Source organism: Aythya fuligula, chromosome 2 (genome assembly GCF_009819795.1).
Source record: "Aythya fuligula isolate bAytFul2 chromosome 2, bAytFul2.pri, whole genome shotgun sequence".
NCBI lineage: Eukaryota > Metazoa > Chordata > Aves > Anseriformes > Anatidae > Aythya > Aythya fuligula.
In genome coordinates this window covers 104,681,149-104,707,993 of record NC_045560.1, presented here as the reverse complement: position 1 = coordinate 104,707,993, position 26,845 = coordinate 104,681,149, and the positions used below count along the sequence as shown (strand labels likewise).

Below are 26,845 nucleotides of genomic sequence, written 5' to 3'. Positions count from 1 at the left end.
GTTTAGTATGCAAAGCAAATGACACATTAGATTATCATTTGTAAGTAAGGTACGAGATTTATGAACCGGGTTTCTACAAATGCTGAAACAAAAACAGGATGCATTTGCTTAATCTGAACTGCACAAAGAGAAACAAAATGTGCCTACTTCCAATTTCTGGACTTGTATCAGTGAGGAATTTCTCCTTAGACTGCATCCTGCTGAAGGAACGTTGCCATTTTATTACAAACAGCTGCAAAAACCTGGATGGCTTTGGCATGTTACCATGTGTAGTTCAATTAGCGGGCCTTCCATTTTATTATTAAACCAGCTGTTTTCATACCCAGTTTTGTCTAAGTACAAACCTTTTAGCGACAGCCGTTTGTCACCCCCACATATATTAGGGATGAGAAAACAGCCCACCAATTAAGATGCCCTCACTGGCCCTACCACCTCCAGGCCCAGCCTGAGGTAGCAGTGGAACAGTTGAAGTAAAAACTCAGTTTTCCATTTCAAAGAAAGTTCAAAGACAAGAAGAAAACACTGCCCTGCAAAGGACGCAGATATTTTTATTTATTGCTGGAAAAGTTTAGTTAAGGAGTAGGCCATCAGATTTGCTCTGTATCATAACAAACAGTTGTGAGTCCACATCCTGTTCAGCAAGAAGGTCTACCTAGTTTTCATTCAAGTCTTGGATTAAATCTATGGATCTGACAAAATGGTGGTTTGAGCATTCTTACAACAGTCACAGCTTAGGATCAAAGACACAGAGTCAAAAAAATGGTCAAGATATAAAGCAAGCAGTTTTGAACTGGTTTTACAATTCTGATGCTACTCCAGCAAGACATACCTAAACTATTCCTTAGGCCCCATATCACCAAGTGATAAATTAAAGGAAATATTAAAAGCACATGAAAACAGGACACCTTTAGGTAGAAAAATAATCTTGAGATCACTTATCTTCTCTGCTTCTATCCAAATTCCTGGGTTGCCAAAAATCACCAACACATTCTATTAACACTAAGTATTTATTCCACAATCCAATAGTCCTTTAGAAAGCACACCGAGATAATTTATCCAAGAGAAATTATTTAAAATGAAATATTCTAAAATAAAACCAAAGATACTTATTTAAAAGAAGTGAATAACAAATTAGGTTACATTTATCTGTAGCTCCAGCATCGTTTGATGAAAACTACATGGACTTTCTTTCTTCCTTTTCTGAGCATGAGACCAAATGACCCATGTTAAGACACTTTTATGCACCTGTTAATTTAAAGACATAAATACTACAAACATTTCACAGTAAGACTGCCCACTGAAAGCACTCTACATTTTCACTTTAAGGTAACAAAAACAAACTGAGCTAAATCACCACCAGCAGAGAACACAAAACACTTCTCTTACCTCCATTTCTGTGCAGTGTAACCGGTCTGATTTATCTGTAATAAAAAAAAAAAAAAAAAAAAAAAGAAAAGCTTTCAGTTTAAGTCAATGAACAAAACACTAAGAAGTCAACTCTTTTTTTTCCAGTTTTAGCCAAATATTCTTTGCCTTACTTCAATCACACATTTCAATAATATTGCAATTATACGTGCATCACAGAATTAACAACAAAAAGGCCCTGCCCTCTTTATTTGGATCCTTCACGACTCTCCCTTTTAAGATGTCTTTAATGTTTGGCTTCATTATTTAAATTGTATGAATGATGCTCAGCCATGGAGGGAACATGAAAACACGTTGGCTTAAATTAAGCAGGAGCAAGTAATTATTTCAAGAGAAAACATACCATTAATTCATAGACCAGGAAAAAGCCACTTGCTTCATCTGATACTTCTGGGATATCAGAGTTCAACAACAACAACATGAAGTTTGAGCAAGCTAAAGCAGAAATATTGTTGTAATATTTTCAGAGGTCTTTTCTTTCAATTTTTGTGTTTCCTCTGAGTTCAGAAGAAGCATCACTTTGGAATTTAATCAACATGGAGAAATTAAGCGTCTGAATTGTTTCATCAAATTGAAATCTCAATATTCTCAAAGACAAAACACTTTGGTATAAAAGTGCAAGTGGCTTGCCAGTTTATGAAAAAAATAAAACTGAAATTTCACATCATATACCATTTGACTAAAAGCTGCAAGATTATCACTCTGTGTTGGTAATTCATATGAGAAGAGCACAAAGTAGGACGTAGCAGGACGATTTTCTGTTGGGAAATGATACTCAGGAAAATGAAATATTCCATAGAAACATTCCACAGAGAAGGGGAGCTCCCCAAAACCTGACTTTCAAAACACGTGGATCTTTAATTTGACCTCTGTGGTTTTTGCTCTTTGGGACCCCCCAGGAGAGCCTGCAATGGGGAGCCGTAAATGGAAGGACTGTCCTCATCAGATCGCCCAAGCGAGCTCAAGGAAGTTCAACCTATGGTTAGCATAGTATTTGTACACAGCAGCAACCGTGCTGACTTAGTATGTAAAATCTGAATGGCACACAAAAGCAGAGAAGAGTCACCCACACAGAAAAGGATTTATTTTTCACGCAGAACTAGTCGCCCTCCCTTTGAACCTAAAGGTTACACGCATCTTGAATGAATACAGAGCAACTAACTAACAGAGGGAAAGCTGTTTACCTTTGTTTTGAACTCTTGCCAGTGTAAGCTGAATGCTTAACACCGGTGGCTTATTACAAAATGAAGCACAGGAGAGTGACTTAGTAAGGCAGCTTTTAAATACTGCATCCTCTTTGCAGAAGGACTGGTGATCCTGGTCAATTCATGTCAAGATCCACACAGGAGACATTCCTGGTGTTCAAAATGGTAGCACTCCTTTGATTGTTTTAAATGGTAAATGGTGGTAGTTCAATGAGAACTTTTTTTATTTATTGAATACTTCTACAAATATTAGCAGATTTATGACTATTGGGGGCTACTTCTGTGAAACTCAAATGAAGATGACCAAAACGACACACCTCCACAATATAAGACAAGAGAAGGCCAATTCACAGAAACGCAGTCAGAATGGGGAAGAAAAAAAACTTTTCAGAAGAAAAAAAAAGGTATTTTTGGAAAATTACTACTTAGAAAAAGTAAGTGATTTTAAACCTATAATCACGCAATGGCACGCACCATTCTGCCAGTACTTGCAACTGCTGATAAATTCAAGTACTTTGACTTGTGTCTCCTGTAGCATGACTGACAGGAGTCAGACCATTTACCAGATCCTCTCAGTTGCACAGACCCATCGCTACACTTCACGGCTACGCTGAGGTCCTATGAAGATCCTTTTAACAGAAGTCTTAACCAAATCCTTACATACAAAACAAATAAATCAGCCCACACCGAAAGACGTAAAGCAGAAATTCCACTTCTGAAAGGAACAGCAAGAAACTCATCTCATGGCCCCTCTGATAAATCTTCTTTGATAAACTTCCATGAAAGAAGTTCCTCAACTCCAGCTTTAGAACCTTTCCTTGTCTCATATCTGGTACTACCACAATTTACTACTGCTTACAGAGATTTATTTTTTTTAGTACTATAACTAATGTAGGGAACATCTTAAGCCATATTACTTATTCCCATTGCTTGGAAACTGGGCAACACCACAGAAGACGAGCAACATCTATACCAGTACCTCAAAAGCAATGGTATTGTCAGGATTCCACATCCTGAGGAGGGAAACAGGAGTAACAAGTAGTTTAAGTCTCACACCAGCTCAAACACACCACAGATGGTATTCTAGACGGGCACAAGCTACTGGTTGACTTGCACCATTTTAACACTACAGACTGCATTACAGAAATTATTTACTATACCATTCCCTGCCCCTCTCTACCTTGATTCCAACCATGTACTCAGCTGATTTCCCTGATCTGTTTGCAGTGACTCTTTTGGAAGTTTCCCAGATTACTAAAGACACCTGTATTAACTCACCTAAGAAACACATTTTGACATGAATCTATCAAGACTGAGCTGAATTTGCTCTTGTATGGCCCATGCAAGCAAAATTTAGTCATAATGGCTAGCTATAGGAATTTCTTCTCTTCGGCTCAGATGACTGAAAAAAAAAAAAACAAACTTCTAAACATAGCCTAAGGGTCACACTTTCCTAATTCGCACTGGGAGAGAGAAAAAAAAAACATTTTTTATATAATATATATACACACACCTATAAGAAGTCATAAAACTATCTCCGCAGGCAGAATTGTTTATCTCGTAAATAAGTGAAGGTTTACAAATTTATGTCAGCAGCTGCTTCTTTACATAGATCCAAACCTCTTTGCCCTTCATAACCATTCAACCAGCTGCTAACCTGTGCAGCGTTTCTACCATTCTTAATGCCAAAAGATATATATCAAAAGTGTTTTCCCGTGACAGCTTTCCAATAGTGACTAATGCATTCGTTACTAGTAAACAGCACAACTTTGACTGTCAAATTAACTTCAATTTTTAAACTTCATTTTTTTTCCAGTTCGGGAGATCGTATGATTTTTCCCTCATGGGTTGTTGAAATGCAAAAAAATGCAGTTTTTGAAAGAAGGCAAGAGGCTTACATTGGAGGTTTCCTGTATGCCTGAAAATAGCCTTCAAAGAGACGTATAGGCCATGGAACAACAGTAACAACAAAACAAAGCCAACAAAAACCTTTGACCACCATTTTTCATTTCTCAAAATTTCTATTTGAAAATTATTCATATTTCAAGCCCCCAACAAGCTGAGTCAGGCCAAACTTTCATTGAGCATTAGGGCGCTCTGACTCGTCCCTCGAGGCAGGAGCTTCAGGTCGCTGATTAGACAGGGAGAAATAACTATTTCCAAATAATCATTTTGGAATGCGGTTTTAAAAAGACTGTACTCAACTAACCAATAGCCCATGCTTCACTGAAGGGCAATTTCCATGCCTTGCAAGGATTAATATATCACAGATAAAGGTCTTCACTGATTTTAAAACAAACAGCAAGCCTATCACGTACTGGTGCAAAAAGTATGAGGTACACATTTAAGACATCATTTTAAAGCTGGAGTGGATAATTCAGTATGTTAAAAAGCACTGACTGATACAGATATTTGCAAGAAAGCCTGCTGGATGTGCCAAACCATTTGCACTCCACTATCTGAAATAAAACCAGGGAGTTGATGTCTGTGTCCTGGCACCACAGCACATGGCTGCTGCTGCTTCCACTGCGAGCAGCTGCCCCAAGAGCCTGTGAGCCCCTTCCCAGCCTTCCAGCAACGTCTGAGACTCCTCTGCTCCGATCCCAAAGTGTTTCCTTCCAGACAGCTTCGATCCTGATTGCAGAAGGGAGATCGTCAGCACTCACGTTCAGACAGCAGCGTAGCTGGTGCATGAGCTAGCAACGAGCCTGGAAGTCATTTCGTGTTAAAGATTAATAATCGACTTAAATATCACAACCTATTGATGCAGGTCTGGGGAGAACTAAACCTATTATTTCCACACTAGCAGACTTCAGGGTGCCCTCAGGAAAGACAACCACTGCCCATTCGTGCTGGAGGACAGAGGGAGAGGTGGCAGAAGGAACACGGGGCCTACCTGAAGGAAAGGGAGAGAGGGACAATATGGGAGTCACTAAATCAAGACACACAAATTCAACAGGCCTTAGTCAGGCCCCCAGATTAAGCTGAATTTATGTGTATTTTCTGGCTTTCAAGTCAGCAAGAGGCACTGTAGCTACAACAGGAGGCTATTCCCTGGCCTTAAGAGAACAAGGAACTCCTTAAAAACTACAACAACAAGCACCCATTGTAATCATCTGATTGCAGGAAATGGGACAGTCCTTACCAAATCTGACAAGGTTTTCAATCCAAGAGTCAAGATTAGTGCCAACAAAAGGAAAAGACAAGAATAAAGGCAGCAAAAGGCACCCAAGCGACATAAAGACAGGAGATGATATGTAAAGCACGGGGTTAGTAATTACACGGAGGGGAAAGCAATGATGTAGCAGGAGTGAGCCAGGCTTCTGGCACAGGATGGCTATTACAGGACACACAGATGAAAGGCATGGGAGGAAAGAAAGCCTGGGTAATGAAAAGAAAAACGTGAAAATGGCAAAGAAAATATAAACAAAGCTTGAAGATGACCATCAGGCTGCGGGGAGGAAGGTGGTGAAAGCTGAGAAGATGAGGATGTGGAGGAAGCAGAAGGGGTTAGGAGGGGAAACAGGAGACCCCTCGGAGCAACCAGCAGAGGCTGACGTTTTTAAGGAAAACACTTAGGCCTAAAGAGTCAACATATCCCTCCTTTAAACTGTGTAATTAGGGGACAACAGGTAATGGGGTGAGTCCTCACAGCTCATGGCTTTTTGGATCTGACTCACGATTTATGTATCAGCCTCCGGTAGGTGACTTAGACCTGGTATGCTGCACTTCTCAGACTGGGAGAGGACGAAGAGGAGAGAAAGGAAATTTTAAGAAAATACAAGGAAAACTCCTAGAGATGTTAACGTACTGAAGGAGGCCAGGGCGTTGTGTCAATGTTTTTTTTCATGACTTCATCTTTCTCCGTTCAACCCAGGTTCACTGAAGTTACTCCTCATTTTGTACAGTCATAAGTAATCCTCTGCACAATGTCCAAAGCAGATAATGACTAAGAGGTCTTCACCCAGTAAAGTTTTGTAATAAAAGTTTTTAAAATAATAATTTTCCTTAATACCAAATTAAGGAACCCACACTACCTTAATGCTACCCTGTAAGGTACCACACAGTGATTGCTCACTGTCTTGTCCCATTTTTACTCGGCACAAGGAAACTGGCTCCGGTCACCGTCCAATTCTTTCTACATCCACTGCTCACCCTCTATAGCAAACCCATACGTCCACCTAGGGATCGAGACAATTTTTGTTATTCTAAGATAAATACTGTGCTAGAAATGCATCTCAAAGTGCTGCTGAGCTCTATGAAGAGCTGCCATCCTATTCAAAAAATGCTTATTTGAGTACAGATACTACGCTTGCTCTTCTTTGGCATGTCCATTTATCAACTCTCCACCAAAAAAAAAAAAAAAAAAAAGTGAATATGCACTTAGACTTCACGTCTCAAAAAGCTTTTTTTTTGTTTGTTTGTTCTTAGTTCTGTTACTCTAATCGTACTCTCATTTTTCCTAGAGCCATCCACTTACTTGCTGGTCCAACAAGCACGGGTGCTTGTGGCAGAAAGCTGAATCCACTGAAGTCTGAGGGAGCTTCAAGCATGTTATGGATTTTCTAAATTGATACCACAGCACTGCTGGACCAGTTACGAGCTTTTACCCGCTGCTAATAAGCTCTCTCAAGCAGATGGAAAAGCAGTTCCCAGCCTCTCTCTACCTTGGCTATGTCTTTGGAGCCTCGTATTTACACTGCACAGACTGACTCATCTTTCTGTTGCTCTTAAAGCGCACAGCAATAAAATCGGTGGCGTGCTCATACCTCTGCGCGTGTCACGCAAGCTACCTCCAGATTTTATCAGTGGTGGGACAATAATCGTTTTGTCTCCTTACTGGATCCAGCGCTGTAACCTAATAAATTAACAAAACGCGAACACTGCAGTTTTCTTTCAACAGAGATGATGAAAAAGCTTCCCTAGTTTTCAAAGACACGTTCAACAAGGACCCAGGATGCTACGTGTCTTAATCCCCTCATCACCTTCCTTACTGCAAGGCACTTCCCCAGCCTCGCCAAGGCACTCACATTCCGGCCACTGGCACCTCCTGCCAGGCCCTGATGCTGGACTCCACGACCAAAAAACCCCACCTTTGTTTCTTCTGCTGTGATGCCCCTTACAGACCTCATATTAATTCCCCGCAACATCATGGAGACATCTCATTTCTCGCTCTTCAATCACTGTTCACAATGACAATTACAATTCTGCTTTTCCTTCTACAGCAACATTTAATTGCACTAGTAAAGAAAAACCCCGTTAAATTACAAAAGTATTATCTTTCAGTAAGTCATGAGCATCTGGAGCCCACAGCTCCTCAAAGTTCCTTGCTGTTAAGCTTTCATTAGGAACAATAAATGCAGATTTTGGACAACACCAAACTAGTCACTCTGCCTTCACAGTCTGATTCCCATCTTTTCGTTTTTGTGAACAAATCTGGTAACCGAGGTTGCCCATTGGTAACTTCCTTCCACTTGTTTTGTGCAGGCACCTGGAATGTGATTTTATTTACTTATTTACTCCAAGCCAAAGGCATTACATTTTCTTCCTACCTTGACCACCACTAATAGGTACACATCTTACAACTCTAACAAGAAACCGTGAGGTTTAATACATCAACCCTTACTACTTTTAAACACAGATGTTTCTGAATATCCCTGAACAAAATCTGAGTTCAGAGCATAATTAAGCGTTAATTCTAGAAGCAGGATTTATTTCAGCAGTAGTCACGGCGGCCCCTGTTTTGAAGTTTAAGCAGCCAACAGGGCTACTCCCATCCATTATCTTTCAAAAGGGTCAACCAAATTAGAAGGACAATGCCAGGACATTCATCTTCTTCTGAAAAGCACACATATCTTTCATAAGCACTCTTCAAGAGGCTGATAAATGAGAACCTCTTGATGCACACAAGGAAAATTTGCATTTATTAGTCCTATATTTCTCCGCCCTGCCTTCCAATACCTGGGCACACAAAGAAGGACGTGAAAGCCATTACAGCTGCCAACACTGTGTTACTCCTCTCTACCACGTCTCACCCCGAGCCCTCTGAGTCCCGTGAAAGCCACCATGCAGTCAACTTTTCTGCGATCTTTTTGATCCAGAGCCAGAGCTCTCCATGTGTTATACCCTGCCCTGAACACCTGGCAGCTGCCCAGGAGGAAAATCTGCATGGCACTTCAGTAGCTTCCCTCTGTGCTTCCTCCTTTGGGGCTGGAGGAGGACACAAAAGGAGGAGGGGGACGATGAGGAGGTAGCTCTGGCGCTGGTTTCCTACTCGCATACCCATCACTTTGTTACTGCTTCAAGTCTAAAAACACCACCACCGCTTGTAAGCACTGTTCCTCGAGGAGAGGGCTCGAAGCAGTCAAACCGCACGTTTACAACCAACATTTTAACTCATTCAGAAGGTATTTTTTATCACATCTGGCACTTTACTAGATGCCACTGTTAGTTCCTTCCATATAAACTGCAAGCAAAATAGAGAAGACAAAAACATCCATTAGATAAAATACGCTGTATCTCCAAATTCATCTGTCCGAGCAGCCCACATTTCTGTGGTATTTAGATGTCAGACAGCTGCAATGATTCATACCAAGATGACCACGGGGAACTCTCCTTTTTTTTTGCATGTTCATGTTTATTTCTTACTCGCTCCACCTCTGGCAGGATGGTAAGGTTTGCAAGGCACTGTGAAAACAGCTCTTTTGTAAGTGTCCCTGAAGCAAACTCCGCGACGCGGCCGCGTTGGCTCCTGAATTAGCCAGAGCTCTGCTGACAGGCGTGACTGATCACGTCCTTCTGCCGGCCCTGAACAAAGCCTGAATGTTGGCGACCCAAAGACACCATTCTGTGGGGACTCCTTTATTTGCCACACAGGATCCTCTTGTTTACCAAAACAGACACCAACAGCCAATATTTGATGCTGTGATGACCCAAACCTACACGCCAACCTACAGCTATACATTTTTCATGCACTGCAGTAACAGAATAGTTTTGCAGCTCAGAATTATTAGCCCACAGAATCCCTACTGCTCTAGCAAATCTTCTGACACAGCCACTTAAACCTAAGTTGTCTGAGACACGAAGGCAGGAAAACAATTACCAGGAATCCTTCCTGATCCTCCTCCTGCTGGGGATTCAGACGGTCAGGTAATATAAACACTTGCATGAAAATGAACAGCTGAGAAAGGTTTCCATTCTCAATCTTTTTTTTACTTCTATATAACCAAAACATACCTGATTAAAGGAAAAAAAAAAAAAAAAGAGATAACTAAGGATCCGAGGATTAGCAGACTACGCAGGTAAAACTGAGACGAACATTTTAAAGTTGTTCTCTGGTTTTGGTTAATGACAGGGATCTGACTTCAAGGTTGTTTTCTTGCCATCCATATCAGTGAAACTCATCTTTCTTTCCTACCTCAAGGACATTTTGTTCAATTTCTAGGTATTTTCAGTCGGAATTTCAAGTATTGCGCATTAGCCCGAGAACTGATTCACAAGAAATGGGTCTGGAAACGCACCACCCATTTCTACATAATCAGTACTTCTTAGGACAGCTTTAATTTGTATCTCAAGAGTAAAATTAACGTGGCCAGACGGCTTCAGGGCCTATGCTGCTGCACAGGGCTCCCCTAGCCATAGCACCAGGGCAGCAGCTCTCAAGTTTTCATTGCTGCTAAGCTGAATACCCGAGCGTAAGAATAACTATCCCTTTGAGAGGCTTGAGATGAAGGAGGCTCGCAACGCTCATTAATCATCATCCAAGGACGTTGCAGGGAGCAATAAAGAACAGAACTGGGACAGTTCAAAAGATACCAAAGAGCAGCAAGCCTGCTGCTGGCTCTTCCACGCAGCATCCACCGCACCATGCAAATGGCGATTTCCAATGGAAACCTGCCACGGGCTCCGCAAACCAAAGAAAAACAGAATCTTGGATTCATGTTGTTGCCAGGTAGTCCTACAAATCCTTTGTAAAAGCGTGAAGGCCGAGCACAGCCCGTGCTGCATGGGCGTATTCGGAGGTGTGGATGCTGGGATGACTTGGAGCAGGCAGATACAGACGTGGGATCGCTGAGCATGGTCTGGCAGCTGACATCTGGCCCCGAGCTCCCTTCCTCGCCTGTTAATTACAGGTATCAGAGGGGTGCATGCCTGGTGGTCCCCTCATGCCCTCCCAGGAGGTTACGGACATCTGCGTGTGTGTGCCAGAGCGGGGCCTGAGCCTCATGTTCAGATACACCCCGCAGGCCATTAAAAACATTAAGAGGCAACAGAATGAGGCCACAAACAGCAAGGAAATGGTAACAACAAAAAGAAACACCTACTAAATCACTGCCTTTCCTACAGCTGACGTGAGAGAGAGGAAGAAGCCTGATCCCACCACAAAACACTAAAAGCAGAAGCAGCACACGGGGTGCAATGCCCGGTTCTGCGCGTTCATGGGGCACACAAATCCACTGGCCGGGCAAATGTTTCCCCAGCACCTCCGGGTGCCGGTCTGGCATTTTATTAACATTACCATCACCTATTTTTAAAAAATACGAGAGCACATCAGCCCGTATTCAGGTGGAAATGGTTATGAGACCCACTGAAGTTGTGGGGGGAAGTCGCAGCCCCTCTTCCATTCTGCATTTTTCGCTATTTGCAGGTACTGCTGGCCCCGCGCTGGCCGACCCGCAGCACGCAGCACAACACCCACGCACTGACCCCACTGTGCATTCACCAGCCTGAAAAACCCCAATTTTTCTGAATTTCCCCCAATTTCAGCGACGCTGAATCCGGCTAGCCTGACAGCGGGGAGCACCACGGACACGGATGCGCGATGAGGACGATGCCTCATCCCCGTGCCGGCTGGGTTTAGGCTGAAAACCCCCTAAAACCCCACACCCAGATAAACCCGGATAAACCCAGATAAACCCCGCACACCCCGCAGCCTCCCCGGGCGCGGGTCCCGCGGCCAAAGGCGGTGGAGGGGGGCTTTCGGGGGTGCTCGCCCCTTACCCTCGGCGCCGTGGGGCGGCCGCCGGGGCTCGCCCTGCTCCATGCTGACGGCTCCGTCCCTCCAGACGCGGAGGTGCGCGGCTGCCCCCGGTCTGCCCGCGGGGGTCTCCCGGCGGCGGGCGCGGGCCCGCAGCCAGCCGCAGCACTGGTAGCAGACGGCCCACGCCTGCTCCTCGTTGATGGGCTGGTTGTACAGCCGCAGGATCTCCTCCAGCGACAGCGCCTCCGGTTGCCCTCCTCCTCCTCCTCCTCCTGGCTCTCCGTCCTCATCGTCCGTGGCGGCGACGGCGGCGGCAGCAGCGGGGCGGGAGGCGCCGGGCTGCGGCTCGGAGCCGCGCTCCCCCGGCAGCGCCATGCCCTGCGCGGCTCAGCGCCCAGCGCTGCTGCTGCTGCTGCTGCTGCTACTGCTCGTCCTGCTGCTGCTGCTGCTGCTGGTACTGCTCGCACTGCTGCTGCTGCTCCTCCTTGTGCTGCTGCTGCCGCTCCTAGCGCTCATCCTCCCCGCCCCGCCAGTGCCGCCAGGCCGCCGGACAGCCCGGCCCAGGCGGGCGGGCAGCGGGCGGCCGGGGCGGGAGGAGCGGCCCCGGCGCTGGCGCTGGCGCTGCCGCCGCCGCGGGGGGAACGGCTCCGAGCCGCGCAATGGCGGCCCCGCGCCCCGCAGCGCCCCCTGCCGCCCGCCCCCCGGCACGGCAGCGCCCGCACAGCCCCCTGCTGCTGCTGCTGCTGCGGCTGCGAGGGGGTGGCTCAGCAAAGGCCTTTCTTAAAGGCATTTCTGTAATACCTCTCCCCTGTCAGAAAGGGGAGAGGTATTACAGAAATGAGCCTCTGCAGTTGTGTTTTTTTTTCTTCCTCCAATCATCCATGACGTATTTTAGAGGTTGGACTCGATGATCTTGAGGTCTCTTCGAACCTAGACAATTCTGTGATATTATTTTCAGGGAAAAGGCATGACATTAGGCAGACTTCATCTAACTCAGCACAGCTATTCACATGTTCTGGTATCCAAATCTTAATTTTGAAAGTACAAAGAACCCCCATAAATTATCACATTCATAGATTAGTAAGATTACCTATACCCGACTGAACTGTTCCTAGGTGCTGAACTTAAGAAGCTATTGCTAGCTCCAAGAGAGACGGAAATACATTTCCACGGTGGAAAGGAAACATACAACATTCCTGTAAGTATTAAAGTTGCTTTTATTAAAATAAACTCTTTATAAATACAATTATTATCGTGTATACAATTCACTTCACACAATACAGTATTCAAAATCCGTGGCACCTATATAAAAATACAATATTAGTTTAATTGCATCATTTGCATATATTGCAGATACGTTATTTTGCAGATCCAAAGAGGCATGCATGATTTTGTTTTTCAAAGGACAGAGCGGTATTTACAAGCAAACATGATCCAAACAGCACACGCGGATTCGGGGTATGTAAACACTCGTACACGAACTGCAAGTCGCACCTGGTCACCCCTACAACAGATTATTTCTTCACAGAAAGGAGACCTATGACAAAAGAAAAACAAGAGTAACAAATATCACAGAGAAGAAAAATAACAGTAACAACAAATATCAATAAGCTACTACTAAAGTTTTCAGTTATACAAGTGCAATTATTTGAAACATGATTAACATACAACAAGCATCCCAAATCTGTCAATACAAACAATATTGTTTTATAGCGCAAGGGCTGTTGTCTTGGAGAAGAACAAGACCACTGACGATCACTTAGCAAGAGCAGAGAAATTAAATGAACTGTATTTCAGGGGAAAGGACAACACACTCCTCAATATTTAATTTAACCCATCAGCAGTCTATTATCACTGAACTCACCCATTTAACACAAAAGCTCTGCACCCGATGTTCAATTCATTATGTGCATCAAACAACTATTCTTTATTGTTCCAGATCTTATATAAGAAACTTGATTTTCTTTAAACTTTACTATCAAAGCAAACAAAAACCCCCCTGCAATTTGTAATTGTGTGTTCCTACTTGGTTTTCACATATACGTTGTAATTTATACTTAGTCTTACCGAAGACATGTGGCAAATGCTCTCCTGGCATTTCTGTATACAAAATGGATAGGAAACCCTTTAAATGTGTGACCGTCAGGTACTGCTCTTCGTACAGCATCTTGAAACTCTTCGTTTCCAGCAGAAATACTCGTGGTACGTTCGAGCTCGTAGGCTGCTAACGCTGGTGACAACAGATAGGATAGGTGGTCATCCCAAACAGTAGAAAGGCCAAGATCCTGCGAGTCAAGCCACAACATGATGACAACCATGCAGAAAAAATATAAGGATGTTAATCAGCTTGGATAATGTACAGATTCAAATAAAATCATGACCAACCTTTAACTTGCAGTTCATGGATATGAATCCATAAAGCAGTAAGGGTAAGGTACTGATTCACACAAACCAGAAGAATCAACCACCACCAACAAAATATTTAACATTTAACAAGAAATTAAGTCAGACTCAACTAAAACAAGACCAGCTGAGTTTTGAAACTATATATTTTAGCTACAGTATATTTGGAAGAAATTTAAGACTACAGTGCTGGTGCATAAGATAGGTAACAGAAATATGGGAAAGATCAACTAAGAATAACCACGTTTTCCTAATGTTTCCTGGAAATTCACTGCAAAAAACAATGCACACCAAGTTCCCAAAACATGGATACATGTTCCCAAAACATGTTCCCAAAACATGGTACATGCACTCCTACCATCACACAAATGCAAGCAAGTAGAAAAATCTAACCACTGAAGTGTTCAACGTTGCGCAGGATTCATACTCTGAGCATTACTTGCCACCCTCAGGTTGAGCATTATGTGGTAGGAGAGATTAAAAAGTAAAGATATTGCTAACATTGGAAAAGAAAAAAAAAAATAAACAATCAGCTATCAGCTAAAAGAGCTATCAGTTATCAGGAACTGAAAATATTATCTCCTTCATATTCAGTCCAGGAAGAATAATTTCTGGTATATTATGACACGTGGAAATCTTGATAAAGGACAAAATTAACTTCTAAAAATACCTGCTAATTTTGGATAGCACTCAGAGTAAGACTCTGAAGACTGAAAGCCTGCTTTCATCAAGGGAAGAGACACACATATAAAGTAAGATATAATAACGTGATAGATGTGCTACGGATGCTTATCTTCTCAGCACTTTTACAAACCACTCATAAGCGGTCTGCAGATGCCAGTAGGCCAAAAATCACAGACCAGGAAAGAGAGGAAAGGAGGGAATAAACCCACACGTGACTGCAGCACTGCCACAGCAAACAGTCAGTACGATGTCTAAAGTAGCTCAATGCAGTCATCTCAGATGTTTTTCAGTTACTTCCGTTTTCACATCTTGCATTTCGGCAAAAGGTGATAGAAAACACGTTACAAAGGCCCAACTATTTAAACCAACAAACATCTACGCAAAACAAGTGCACAAAAAACATGCACCTTTACCACCTCAGCAGATCGGTAACAGTTTTTAAAGCAGATTACCTTCCTGTGTTCCGAGACCAGTAATCTCAGCTGCAACTCTATCTCATTGCTTGTTACTGCAGCATCTAATGCAGAAGCACACAGAGGAGGAAAAGGGGGAACTGAAGATGCTGCTCCAGGAGAGCAGACAGATTTTATTGCTTCTCCACTCATGGGCTTCCATTTAGACTCATCATGCAGGTCAAACACGCAGACCTCCACAGCGTCAGTGGGCTGACAATTTCCAAAGAACTTGTGATGGTTGAAGACACAACCTATTGTGCGATAGGGATACAATGGCTTGGGTTGTTCAACTAGCGGAGGGTCATCAGGGTTGATAGGCCTGTGGATATACCTGATCAGAAACATTCAGTTTTTATTTATTAATGCACCTTATTTCACATTTTTATTAAAGCACCTTATTTCATGTCAAGGTAAAAATATGTAGATGGGACAGAAGTCATTTATCCATTTTAAAATATAATGCAAGTTTTTTAATTATTAGAATAAATTATGGGGAGGAAATTTTATTAATTCTAATACAGGAAAGTAATTACACACATTTTTGGAGGTGTAGCATACAATGCAATAATACATCACTTTTCTTCTTTATATGTAGGAAAATAAGCTGATTAATCAAGGAGATGCGGAACAACAATTAAATTTTGCAACTATAAAAACATGCCCATACAGCTTCCACACTGTTCATCACATTTTGGGAAGTACAGCTTAAAATGCTAATCACAGCATACATAATCACTGGCAAAAAACACAATTGCTTATTTTCAACACTGGTTATTAATCAGCTCCTTTCACAAAGCCAGAAGTTTTACATTCACGTATATGGTCCCACTGTACTTACAACTTGAAGCTATATATTACAAAAATTATGTTTCCCAAGAAATTTATTGCTTCAAACAGCACTAAGAAGTATAGTGGTCTGGACCATAGTGCTGAGTGTCATCTGAAAATGGGAATTTCTGATCACTGAAGTTCTGAACATATTTTTTTCATTTCCATATAAAAACTGGGACTGAGTACCACTCTATGCCCTTGAGCAACAGGACATGCAGAACGACAAAAAAGGGAAAGAATTTTTAACAAACAGGTACCAGAAGCTTTAAAATACAGAACAACAACGTGCCCTTCTAAAATGACTCAAGTGTGAGAGGAGTTCAGAGAACTCACAGAGATTTCTGTAGGGGAACAAAGTAATGCAACACTGATTTCACAGATGAACTAAGATTAAAAACAAACAAACAAAAAAACACATGGACTCCTAAACAATCATATCAGCTTTTATCTCCTTCTTCATAAATTAAGATGATCAGCTGCTCTAAGACAAAACAGCTACCACACTGTATTAAACTACTGAAAAGTACATTACAAACTGATGAACTACTTCACCTCACGCTGAACCAGTTACTCTTCAAACAGCAGAACACAGAACACAAATTCGAAGACAAAAGCCTCCTAGACACTTAAATACTTAGTTATGCATGTATGACAGAATGTAGAGACTAAAAAAAAAAATATATATATAACCAAAGAACTACACAGATCTCAATACACCTTGTTCAGTTCTCTCACATTCTGTTAACTCACCTATGCCCCGTTAGGCTCTCCCAAAAGGTAATCGTTCCGTCGGTTCCACAAGTCATTACCCAAGTGTGGGGGACTCCTTTTGCTTTTGTTCCCACGCACACAAAGGCTTCCAATCCATATCCAAGAAGAAGGCTGCACAGAAGGTTAGCATGATCTTCACAATCACCCTAAACAGTAAGCATTTTTAATTTGGTTTAAGTATCAGGCACAGCTAAAAATATTAAAGAAAGAAAACCAATTCTATTTCTCCAATTGTTATTTAATAAGTCACACTTCCCTCCTATTTAGGCAGGAGAATCAAAGATGGCCAAAATCATGACCTAGTTTAATTCTGCTAACTGTATAATGTGAAAACTAACCAGTACAAACTATTCTGAAATTTCCAGGCTAATTTTACCAAAAAATCTTGTTATCCCATACCAGTAGCTGGTTAGCTTCTCTGATAAGTAAAGAATTCTTTCTTGTGGTAAAGTTTTGGTTTTCTGTAACAGAATAAATTGTTTTAGTCTCATTGCAGACTATTTTTATTTTAGATTTCAGTACAGTGTGGTACTAATACTGGAAAACATATCTTTTAAGGATAACTTCAGGTAAAACAAAACCAGAACCTCTTTTAATTTGAACATTGTCTTCACAGATCATTGTCTTCACAGATCAATGTTCAAATTAAAAGTACATATGTATATAAGGCAAATACCCAAGACAGTATCAGAAATTATTCAGTATTTTCAGAGTTAGGAAATATAGTCACTGAATAAAATATAGATCTACTGCAATTTTACTTTACTTTTTAAATTTAAGATCTCCCACAGATGTGACTATGGAAAAGCTGAAAGTCATCTCAGCTGTATTTCCTTCAAAGCAGAAAAAAGTTTTCTTCATCAATTTATTGCTACCAATTTTTTAATGTCTAATTAAATGTTCTTCACAACTGTTAGCTGTAACAGAAAAAAGTTCCTCATGCAACAAAGCCTTCATAATATAAAGCACAGCATTCATTACATAAATAGCACAATCTTCTCCTACCATAATGTACAGAGCAAATATCCAAATAAGTAGATCTAAACCAGGTTTTTGTTGAAACTGTGTTAATAATGTGTCATGGTTTTGGCTGGGATAGAGTTAATTTTATTCATAAAGGCTCACACAATTCTGTGTTTTGGACTTTTGATGACAATAGTGGTGATAACAGAGGGATGTTTCAGTCGCTGCAGAGCAGTGCTCGCACAGGGCCAAGGACCTTTCTGCTTCTCACGTCTTGCCAGCCACCAGGCTGGGGAGGTCACGGCCAGGACAGCTGTCCAGGGGCTGTCCCACACCGTGTGGGGCCATGCTCAGCAATAACAGCTGGGGGAAAGGAGGAGGAAGGGGGGGACGACACTGGGAGCAATGGTGTTTGTCTTCCCAAGAAATCATTATGCGTGATGAGCCCTGCTTGGCTGGGAGTGGCTGAACATCTGCCTGTCGATGGGAAGCAGTGAACAAACTCCATGCTCTGCGCTGCTTGTGCACGCAGCATTTGCTTTACTTATTAAACACCCTTACCTTGACCCATGAGTTCTTTCTTACCTTTCCAATTCTCTCTCCTATCCCACTTGGGGAGAGTGGGTGAGCAGCTGTGTGCTGCTTAGCTCACTACTAGTGTTAAAACAATCTAATGCCACGCTGTTTTTCTTAAGAAAAGTAATAATGGTCCACCTGGTGTCGCAGGAGCTAAATTCAGCTATTTTCTGCATAGCTTTCCACTACACTGCCCTTTCTCTGCACCTCCAACCATAACAGTCCTCAAACTCATATTCACTCTCATCACTTTCATCTGAAAGCCAGCAGGTAGCTCAGAGCTTGCCTTTACATGGCTGGTACCTGTGTGTGATACTGTGTTATAGTCACAGGATGGTTTGGGTAGGAAGGGACCTTAAAGATCACCTGCTTCTAGTCCCCCACCACGAGCAGGGACACCTCCCACCAGACCAGGCTGCCCAAAGCCCCATCCAGCCTGGCCTTGAACACCTCCAGGGATGGGGCATCCACAGCTTCTCTGGGCAGCCTGTGCCACATCCTCACCACTCTTTGCGGGAAGAATTTCTTCCAAACATCTCATCTAAATCTATATTCAGAGACAACAGCTAATGCCTTTGCTGTGTGGTCTTTGAGACTGGTCTAAAAAATGAGATATAGCTCCTGCTGCCAAGAACAGCAGATCTTTTTAATTATCATCATCATCAATTATCTCATCAGTGAGACAGTTTTTGAATGCAGAAGCATCTCAGTGCTGATGAAAAGCAGTGATCACTCCAAAGAGCTATTAAAAGGGAGTGGTATTACTTGTATTGATACCTGAGAAATTTTAACTCATTCTGGATTATAATTATTTCATTTATTATAGCCATGTGATACAAATATTGGACTAGGCAGTAACTTCTAGTGAAAAACCTTATCTTGCAAAAACTGAATACAAAGACTTACCATCAATATGTTTTAGCACATATACATACAAAAGGTGTTTTTCAAAACAGACTTTTCCAATAATTCTAGGCTAATCCAGGAAGAAAACTAGTGGCCTACATACTAGGATCAATTCACTGCATAACCATATAGGATCTTAGAGCCAATGTAGCAACCTCACTGTCCAACAGAATTGAAAAATGTATTGGAAATTGGACCTCAACAAGAGCAGAAAAGAAAGCAAGCCTGCTCGAGAGCCTGCTCATCTACCATTTAATACCTGGGTCTCTAAAAATATCTTAAATAAGCCATCTGCAACAGAGAATTCTCTGAGATGGACCAAATCCACCTTTCACAGCCTGTTTTTAATGAGTAACCTCAGTTAGAACATACCAATGACAAGGTGTCACACACAGACTATTTGCACATACCTTGTTTCTACATATGAAAGCAAGAAGGGTGCACCACTGTTCCTGTTTGCCACCTCCTCCTCCAATGACAGGAGCTCTTTCATAACCCAGGACACTGACAAACCGCGCCGCCTGCCTAGGTGTGTCTAGCAAGCGGCCTGCTCGAAGCGGTCTGACATAGGAACACACTGGACGGTTCACTCCATTTTCATCCTTAACATATAAAAACAAACAGCACGGTTAAAACTTCCTGAAGTGCCTCCTGTTTCTCTTCACGGAAGTGACACCTCCCATTCTGGCTGTACCAGGTGTGTTCAGTAGCAGCATCACCTTCCAAACAAGGGTGTGGTGTTCACAGCCCCACCAGTGGCTGTGAGCCCCCACCCAGTCGCTCTCTAATTCTCCTGCAGCAGGGCTGGGGAAGAGAAGGGGAAGGGTGCAAGCGAGAAAAACTCATGGGAGAATAATAGGAAAAAGGGGAGGGGTGCAAGCGATGTAAATATAAAGTACAGTTACTTTGCAGCAATGAAAATATCACAAAAGATAGATTTTAGACCACCTTTTTTTGCGATAGAATTTATTCTCTCCCAAATAATTGTAATTCAAAAATACTGAGACAGAAAAATTCTTTTAAAATTAAGACACAAGACCATTAATGCAATTAATTCAGAGAGACACTACAACTAGGTTTTCCACTGGCTCTGTAACTGGTAGGATATTCTAGACAGAAAAGAACAGTTTGTGCTCCATCTGCTGTCAGTTTCCACATTGTCATCAAGCAAGAAAAAAAAAAAAAAAGCACGTAATATATGCTTCTGCACTACATGTAAAAAGTGGATAATAACTGAGTTATCGCATAATTCTGATAACCTCATGTGTTCCCACTGCTACTTGGAGACTGGCTGGTCATCAGTCTGCTGGTAGGAGGTGGTGATTGCCCTTGCATCATCTTTCCCTCCCCATTTCTTTCTTTCATTTATGATCTCTACTGACTTAAATTCTTATTGTCTTAAGCCTTTGACATTTGTGGTTATTCAGGAAAGGACTAAGGAGGCTTTATTACCTCCTCTGTAGGGGTGCCAGGAGGACTTGTTTCTACATAATGGTATTAAGCTTCAGTAAACACACACAAGTTTAATCCTTAAATTTTCATTTTCAGCATGCTAAACCACATGTAGCCCTGACTGGAACATGGCCACATCATAAATCTATACAGATTCTACGTACATAAACTTTAAAAATCTAAGAATAAAAAGATAACTTAAATAACAGGTAAGCATATTCATAAAATCTACAAACCTGTGCAAAGATCTTTACTAGCCTCGTGTTGTGTGTAGGCCTAATCTGTAGGTATTCCCTCCACCACTGTTTAGCATACACAAGAAACAGTCGTTCTTTTTCTGCTGTCTTCTGACGTTCCAAAGTAAACTGCAGGTAAGAAAATAAACATAACAGATGATACATATACTAATTCCAAACAAGAACAAAAATGTAATCAATAAGTGTATCAACAACAAATCCTGTCTTAGGTAAAATACAGCTTAATATTTACATGGCATGCCCACACCAATGCAAAAGAATAGTATTTTAAAATGAAAATCCAACGAGTGAAAACCTCAATTTACATTTCTTGTTTGTAGGCTCAAGCTTGACTGAAGTAGTGTTCATCTTCAGTGATGCATGTCTGTACAGAAGGATTACTCAGCTTGTGAAGCGTGGAGTAATATCTGCATGCGCCTTCAGGCCACCATTTACTGGCTTTTCAAGCAGAATAGCTGACTGTTGAAATTATTTTTCAAATGGAAAAAGAGAGCAAGGAAACATAGTATCTGAAGAAAGGTAAGTATTTCATACTCATTTCTTGAAGCTTTGATATGGGCAATTAGAAAAACTACATACAGTAATATTTCAAATAAAGTAATGATCAGTATAAACAAAGTAGTTTAAAAGAGGCAATTATATTTAAATTGAGTGAAAAAAAAATACTATTGAACACTCAAAAACCCACAGCCCCCAACGTCTACATGAGTAATTCTATACTGAGATTCCCCTCTTCCCCCTCCCAAAAGAATATGTCAGCCTTCCCAAAAATTACTTACTTGAGTATTAGTTATTTCTGGAGACAGCGTCTTACTGAGTTGTGGATACATTTCAAGTCTGATGTTCAAAACACCAACAGAAACCTTTGATTCTGAACCTTCGAACCAAAATACATTTCAATCAGTCCCTTTAAATTCCTTTTACTCAGACACATCAGTGACACAGGAATAAATTATTGTTTTAATTATATAATCACAAGAAACAATTACACTTCTTTAAGTACATACAACATAAGCGTCTTCATTTAAAGATTAACAAAAGTAAGACTGAAAGAAAGGGTAATAGGGCCAAAGAAACAGACACCTAGATCTGAGAAAATACCCGTGGCTCTCTTTGCAGCCAATATCAGGACATACAATGTGTTGAATGGTGTTCTATAAGTGTCTAGAATAAGGCATCTATTTTGAGGCATCTAAAATTGATTAGAAAAGCCACACTGTAAGTGTGCCTGTTCCTACTGACAACACAGGTAGCTCAGATTTAAGTAGTTAGAATAGGGTCCATTTCATTTCACTCAATATGTTTTTTTTATGAAGGACCCAGAATGCCATACAAATAATCATGTTTAAAATACTAATGCATAACGCTTAAAGTTTTGGGCTCCATAAACAGTGAGAAGAAGTAAATTACAAGAGATATGGAATTACATGCAGTATGAGCAACAGAAACCTCACGTAGTGGTTTGTCTATATATCTGAGTTGCCAGCATGCTTTGATGTTCTTGATGAATTTTGTACAATGACTAGTTTAAAAGAGGACAAAAAGCACTTGATTAACTGGATTTGTACCTTATTACTTAGGAAAAAAAATAATGAGAAGTAGATTAGAATTTCTCCCATCACCTATACAAGCAACAAACAAGTTATTTTCATATATTTCAAAGGTTATTTGTTATAAATTAAAAGCTGTCTACCTGAGAGTCTATCCAAACCCATATTGCTTAGTAAAGTTAGCATTATTTTATCCTGAAATTGCAAACAAACATATCAGTAAATAAACATAAATCTATTTATGTTCACTGGATAAAACTGTGCACTAAATCATCCAAAAAATAGGCAAAGGTGGTAAGAGTTAAGCATGACTTACACAGTATATGCTATTTGCAAGATATTTTTAAGATATAGTTTACTCTCTTGAAACTAGCAAGGGCCTTGCTTAACTAACTAGTAGAGAAACTGTGATAAAGAATACTCAAATGGCTCAGCTGTAACTTGACCAAGTTCTGGGATAACTAGTAGGAAGTCATGATACATTGAGTCCTGGATTTAACCTTTATCCATTGAATTGTATTGTCCTGAACAATTAGGATGAAACACCTGAAACAGGGAGTGGTGACAGGTGACACACAAAGATACACGTGTATACTGATAGCTAAGCACCTAAACAAAGCTGTTTATCCCTTCTATCAAAGGTGTCCTTCCAGCTATGTGACTACAAGGCAGCAGAGCACAGATTACTTTCTCTAGCAATTGCTAGTTTGCTAAGAAAGGGACACAAAGTGGACTTTACTCTTTGGTGCATTGGCCTGACAGATTCCTGGAGATGCACTGGTTGATTTATGTCTGTTTGTTTTGATAATTTACCCAGATTCTGCAGAAAACCAATTGTGGGAATTCCCAGACACTGGAACACTCATTTTTAATATTTTCTTAACACAAGCATCTGACCATTAGTCTCTTACCTAAACATTTCCTAAGGATACCTTACAGTAATTTTCCAGTTGAACTAAGACTGAGCACCATCATAAATACTGCTTTAAGCCTATAAGCAAATTTAGTACATGGTATTTTAAGTCATCGTGATATGCCTATTATTTATTCTTACCTACACCCAGGAGTTCCACAGCAATGTTTGTTATGCCGTTCTCTGCAGCCAGGACAGATCGCCACTCCAAGAAATGGGATGCTACTAGGGTTGTCTCACCAAACGTGTCTGTTTTGATCAGAACCATGTGCACTGGATCACATATAGATAACATGGTGGTTGCATCCACCATTTTACTTCCGTCACCTGCCATTATTAAACCAACATAAAACAGCCAGCATATTATTATCCCAAGTTCTCGTTCAAATTAAGGGAAAGATACACATTAACACCGCATTTTAAGAAAATATTGCACCTAGAAGCATCAACAACAATCCTATCTTAAATCAAACTCAGATTAGGATGGAGCTACAGCAAGATTACAATCGACTCAGATAGGGGATAAAAAGATTACTCGATTTGACTACCCTAGTGTAAATGGTTTAATTGTACAACAAATTAAAAATGGGATTAACATTTAAGAAAGTAAATATTAAAGTACCACTAAGTAAAAGCAATTGCAAACATGCTCTTAGTAACTTTGAGTCTATTTACTATACCTCCCTGAATTTCTATAGGACTCAGACAGCATCAATACACTCTTCCTTTATCCCACCAGCTTAAGTCTTCCCTATTTACTCCACAAGTCCTCCCTTACCATTTAACTCCTGCCATGCTCCCTGGCTACCAACAGCACAGGTAATGCAGGCTGCAGATAACTGCCTGTTCTGCAGACGTCTCCTGCCTGGTAGGCAAACTGAATGCACAATAACATTTTCCCTTCCGTATGGTGACAAGTTTAAATCTCTCTTCACAGAAGGGTTGAGGTTGGACGGGACCTCTGGAGGTCCAACTCCTCTACTTAAGCAGGGCCATCTAAAGCAGGTTGCCCAGGACCACATCCAGGAGGCTTCTCAAGGACCTCCAGGGAGATACTGCCCCCTTCTTCACTTGAAAGCACAAAGCTTGTGAAAATCACAGCCATCTTAGCATCTCTTACCATCCTTAACATTACTATCTCATTGTCAGTTCTGGATAAAGTAACTTTTAAATTAGACCAACTTTAGAGTGAAAAAGAAGTAAGAATAGAGAGAGATGTAGAAGTAGCAAAACCTAATAGAGCAATCAATTTCCCTTGGAAAACATGATTAAGGGGAAAAAAAACAACAACCAAATAATATTAAATAATATCAAACACATTTCAGAATAACTATAAAGTCAGGGAAAGGAAAAAAAAACACCACAGTACCAGTTCCTTACCTAGGCTATCCTTGTGTACTTCAAGTAAAAAACCATCATTAAAGTCTGGCTCACAGGCACAGGGAACGGGTTTAGAACGAAAGCGCTGATTTCGGAAATGTAAACACAGAGTGAAAGTAGAACAGATTTGGCCAGGCAGAGGATCTGGTTCCTGAAGATGTTCCAGAAAAGCTTTCCCACCCAGAACCTGAAGGTAAAGATACCTTCGTGTTGGGTCAATGTTAGCTGTAAAGCGTAGCAACAAAAATGAAGAGACTACAAAAACAGCACTTAGGAAGCACATTAAATATCAGCTACCTAACAGGAGAATAGAAATGTGATTTTTTTTTTTTCCACAAACAAGTCCTTAGAAGAAAGTGATTTTAAAATATACAGAAACTATCTTAATGCAAAATAAGCGAAACCCTTATAAGTCAAGCTTTAAGTGAAATTAATATCTGCTGCTTACATGAACTGCTATCCTTTAGACAAGCAGGAAAGACATTTATTTCTCCAGAGTTTGGAGGTTTTAAATGAATCCTGTCCATACTGGATTACTAATTTCACATTCAATAATCATACACTTCAAATTTCTTTCTAGACTATGATCAAAAAAAAAAAAAAAAGAATAAACAAGCAACATACTTTTTTTCAGAACTGGTGGTTCTCTAGCAACAAAATGTGTTGATGGTTTTGAAGCAGAAGTCCTCTCCTTTTCATTCACATCCTGGAATCACAATTAAGACACTTTTAAGGTATCAAGCGAGGCAACAGCACTATTCCCACAGTATTCTAAAATGTAAAGAATCCTCCATTTCAAATGGATGTCATTCCTTGTGTATGCTCCCTTCTAGTACGTGAGACTTAAAACTGAACAAATACTTTCAATATAGTATCATCATTAGATCTACTTTAGTACAAACATTATGCTGCTCTGCTCTCAGAACATCACAAATCGGTAAACCCTCAGGAACCTTTAGAAGTAAATTCCAGCATCTAAAGGGAGCCTACAGGAAAGATGAATAGGGACTCTTTATCATGGAGCATAGGGATTGGACAAAGGGGAACAGCTTTAAGCTAAAAGAGATCTAGATGAGATGTTTGGAAGAAATTCTTCCCTCAGAGGGTGCTGAGGCTCTGGCACAGGCTGCCCAGAGAAGCTGTGGATGCCCCATCCCTGGAGGTGTTCAAGGCCAGGCTGGATGGGGCTTTGGGCAACCTGGTCTGGTGGGAGGTGTCCCTGCTCATGGCAGGGAGGTAGGAATCAGGTGATCTTTAAGGTCCCTTCCAACCCAACCCATTCTGTGATTCTATGATTCTAGTGAGTTAGAACTTTGTCAACACACCACATCAATGAGAAGAATAAGCAAAAATTTTATCCTTCCTTGACAGTTACTACTTACAGTTACAAATTTAAGTTCTTTCATAACATCATCAACGATTCCTCGTTGTCTTAAGGCTTTTATCAGATCTTCTGTGGACAGCTGCTGATGCTCAGGTGCTAGCTCCTCACGTATGGTCTCAGCAAGAACTTCTCTGATCCTGCCGTGGACATCCATCTGAAAGAAAATGCAAGATAGGCTACAACTACAAGCCACTGATAGCACTTATGACTAAAGACTCTTACTTATGACTCTGTAAGAGTGCAGGAACGTGGAAATAACTACTCCATGAGGATTACTCCCTTTTTGCACACAGTTAAGTCTTTTAATTTAGTAGGAACTCGTCAGAGAAGTTACCTTATCTCAATAAAGCAGCTATAACGAATAAAAAAATACCAAGAGCATACCAAAACTTAGCATCTCTGCTGCTTTTGACAGCCTCCTTGAGCCTCCCTACTCAGAGAGAGGTCCGTACGCCTATTAATTAGGTCTGCAAACCCATTAATTACAAGCTGCTCGCCTCTCCCAAAATCCAACACTTGGAGTACCCGGGTCTTAAGCCTTAAGGAAACAAGCTGAGGGGCAGGACTCCTCCCCTCACGCACCTTGAGGAGCTGCCGCTGGATGAGCTCCCGCAGCTCCGAGGCTCGCTCGGGGGGCAGCGACATGGCGGCGGCCGCCATGAGAGGAGGGGAGGGGGTAGGGGAGAGCCGCGCGCCGGGCCCCGCCCCCA

General features: G+C 41.4%; 2 protein-coding genes across 2 annotated transcripts in view; both read right to left on the bottom strand.

Annotated features, from left to right (window-relative positions):
• Positions 1–11,985, bottom strand: part of SPIRE1 (spire type actin nucleation factor 1) — a 125,667-nt gene extending 113,682 nt beyond the window's left edge. The window contains exons 1-2 of the mRNA XM_032181344.1: positions 11,631–11,985; positions 1,387–1,421 (exon numbers count right to left, since the gene is read on the bottom strand). Coding sequence (XP_032037235.1) covers positions 1,387–1,421; positions 11,631–11,985 — 390 coding nt within the window. The remainder of the gene's footprint in view (positions 1–1,386; positions 1,422–11,630) is intronic.
• Positions 11,986–12,830: 845 nt separating this feature from the next.
• CEP76 (centrosomal protein 76) lies at positions 12,831–26,802 on the bottom strand. The gene is made up of 12 exons (XM_032183461.1): positions 26,718–26,802; positions 26,134–26,289; positions 25,376–25,457; positions 24,752–24,976; positions 23,513–23,698; positions 21,688–21,785; positions 20,888–21,016; positions 19,610–19,801; positions 16,734–16,900; positions 15,150–15,483; positions 13,678–13,895; positions 12,831–13,147 (listed from the first exon to the last, which is right to left on the bottom strand). Exons 1-12 carry the CDS (start codon positions 26,793–26,795, stop codon positions 13,009–13,011), a joined length of 2,004 nt encoding a protein of 667 aa, XP_032039352.1. The 5' UTR covers positions 26,796–26,802; the 3' UTR covers positions 12,831–13,008.
• Between the last annotated feature and the right edge of the window lie 43 nt (positions 26,803–26,845).

Coding starts and splice junctions, on each gene's coding strand:
- CEP76 (XM_032183461.1), bottom strand. CDS start 26,795: ATGGCGGCCGCCGCCATGTCGCTGCCCCCCGAGCGAGCCTCGGAGCTG. Junction 25,458..26,133: donor AAGAACTTAAATTTGTAACT/GTAAGTAGTAAC, acceptor TTGTGATTCCAG/GATGTGAATGAAAAGGAGAG. Junction 16,901..19,609: donor CTTTCATATGTAGAAACAAG/GTATGTGCAAAT, acceptor CTTACTGTTTAG/GGTGATTGTGAAGATCATGC.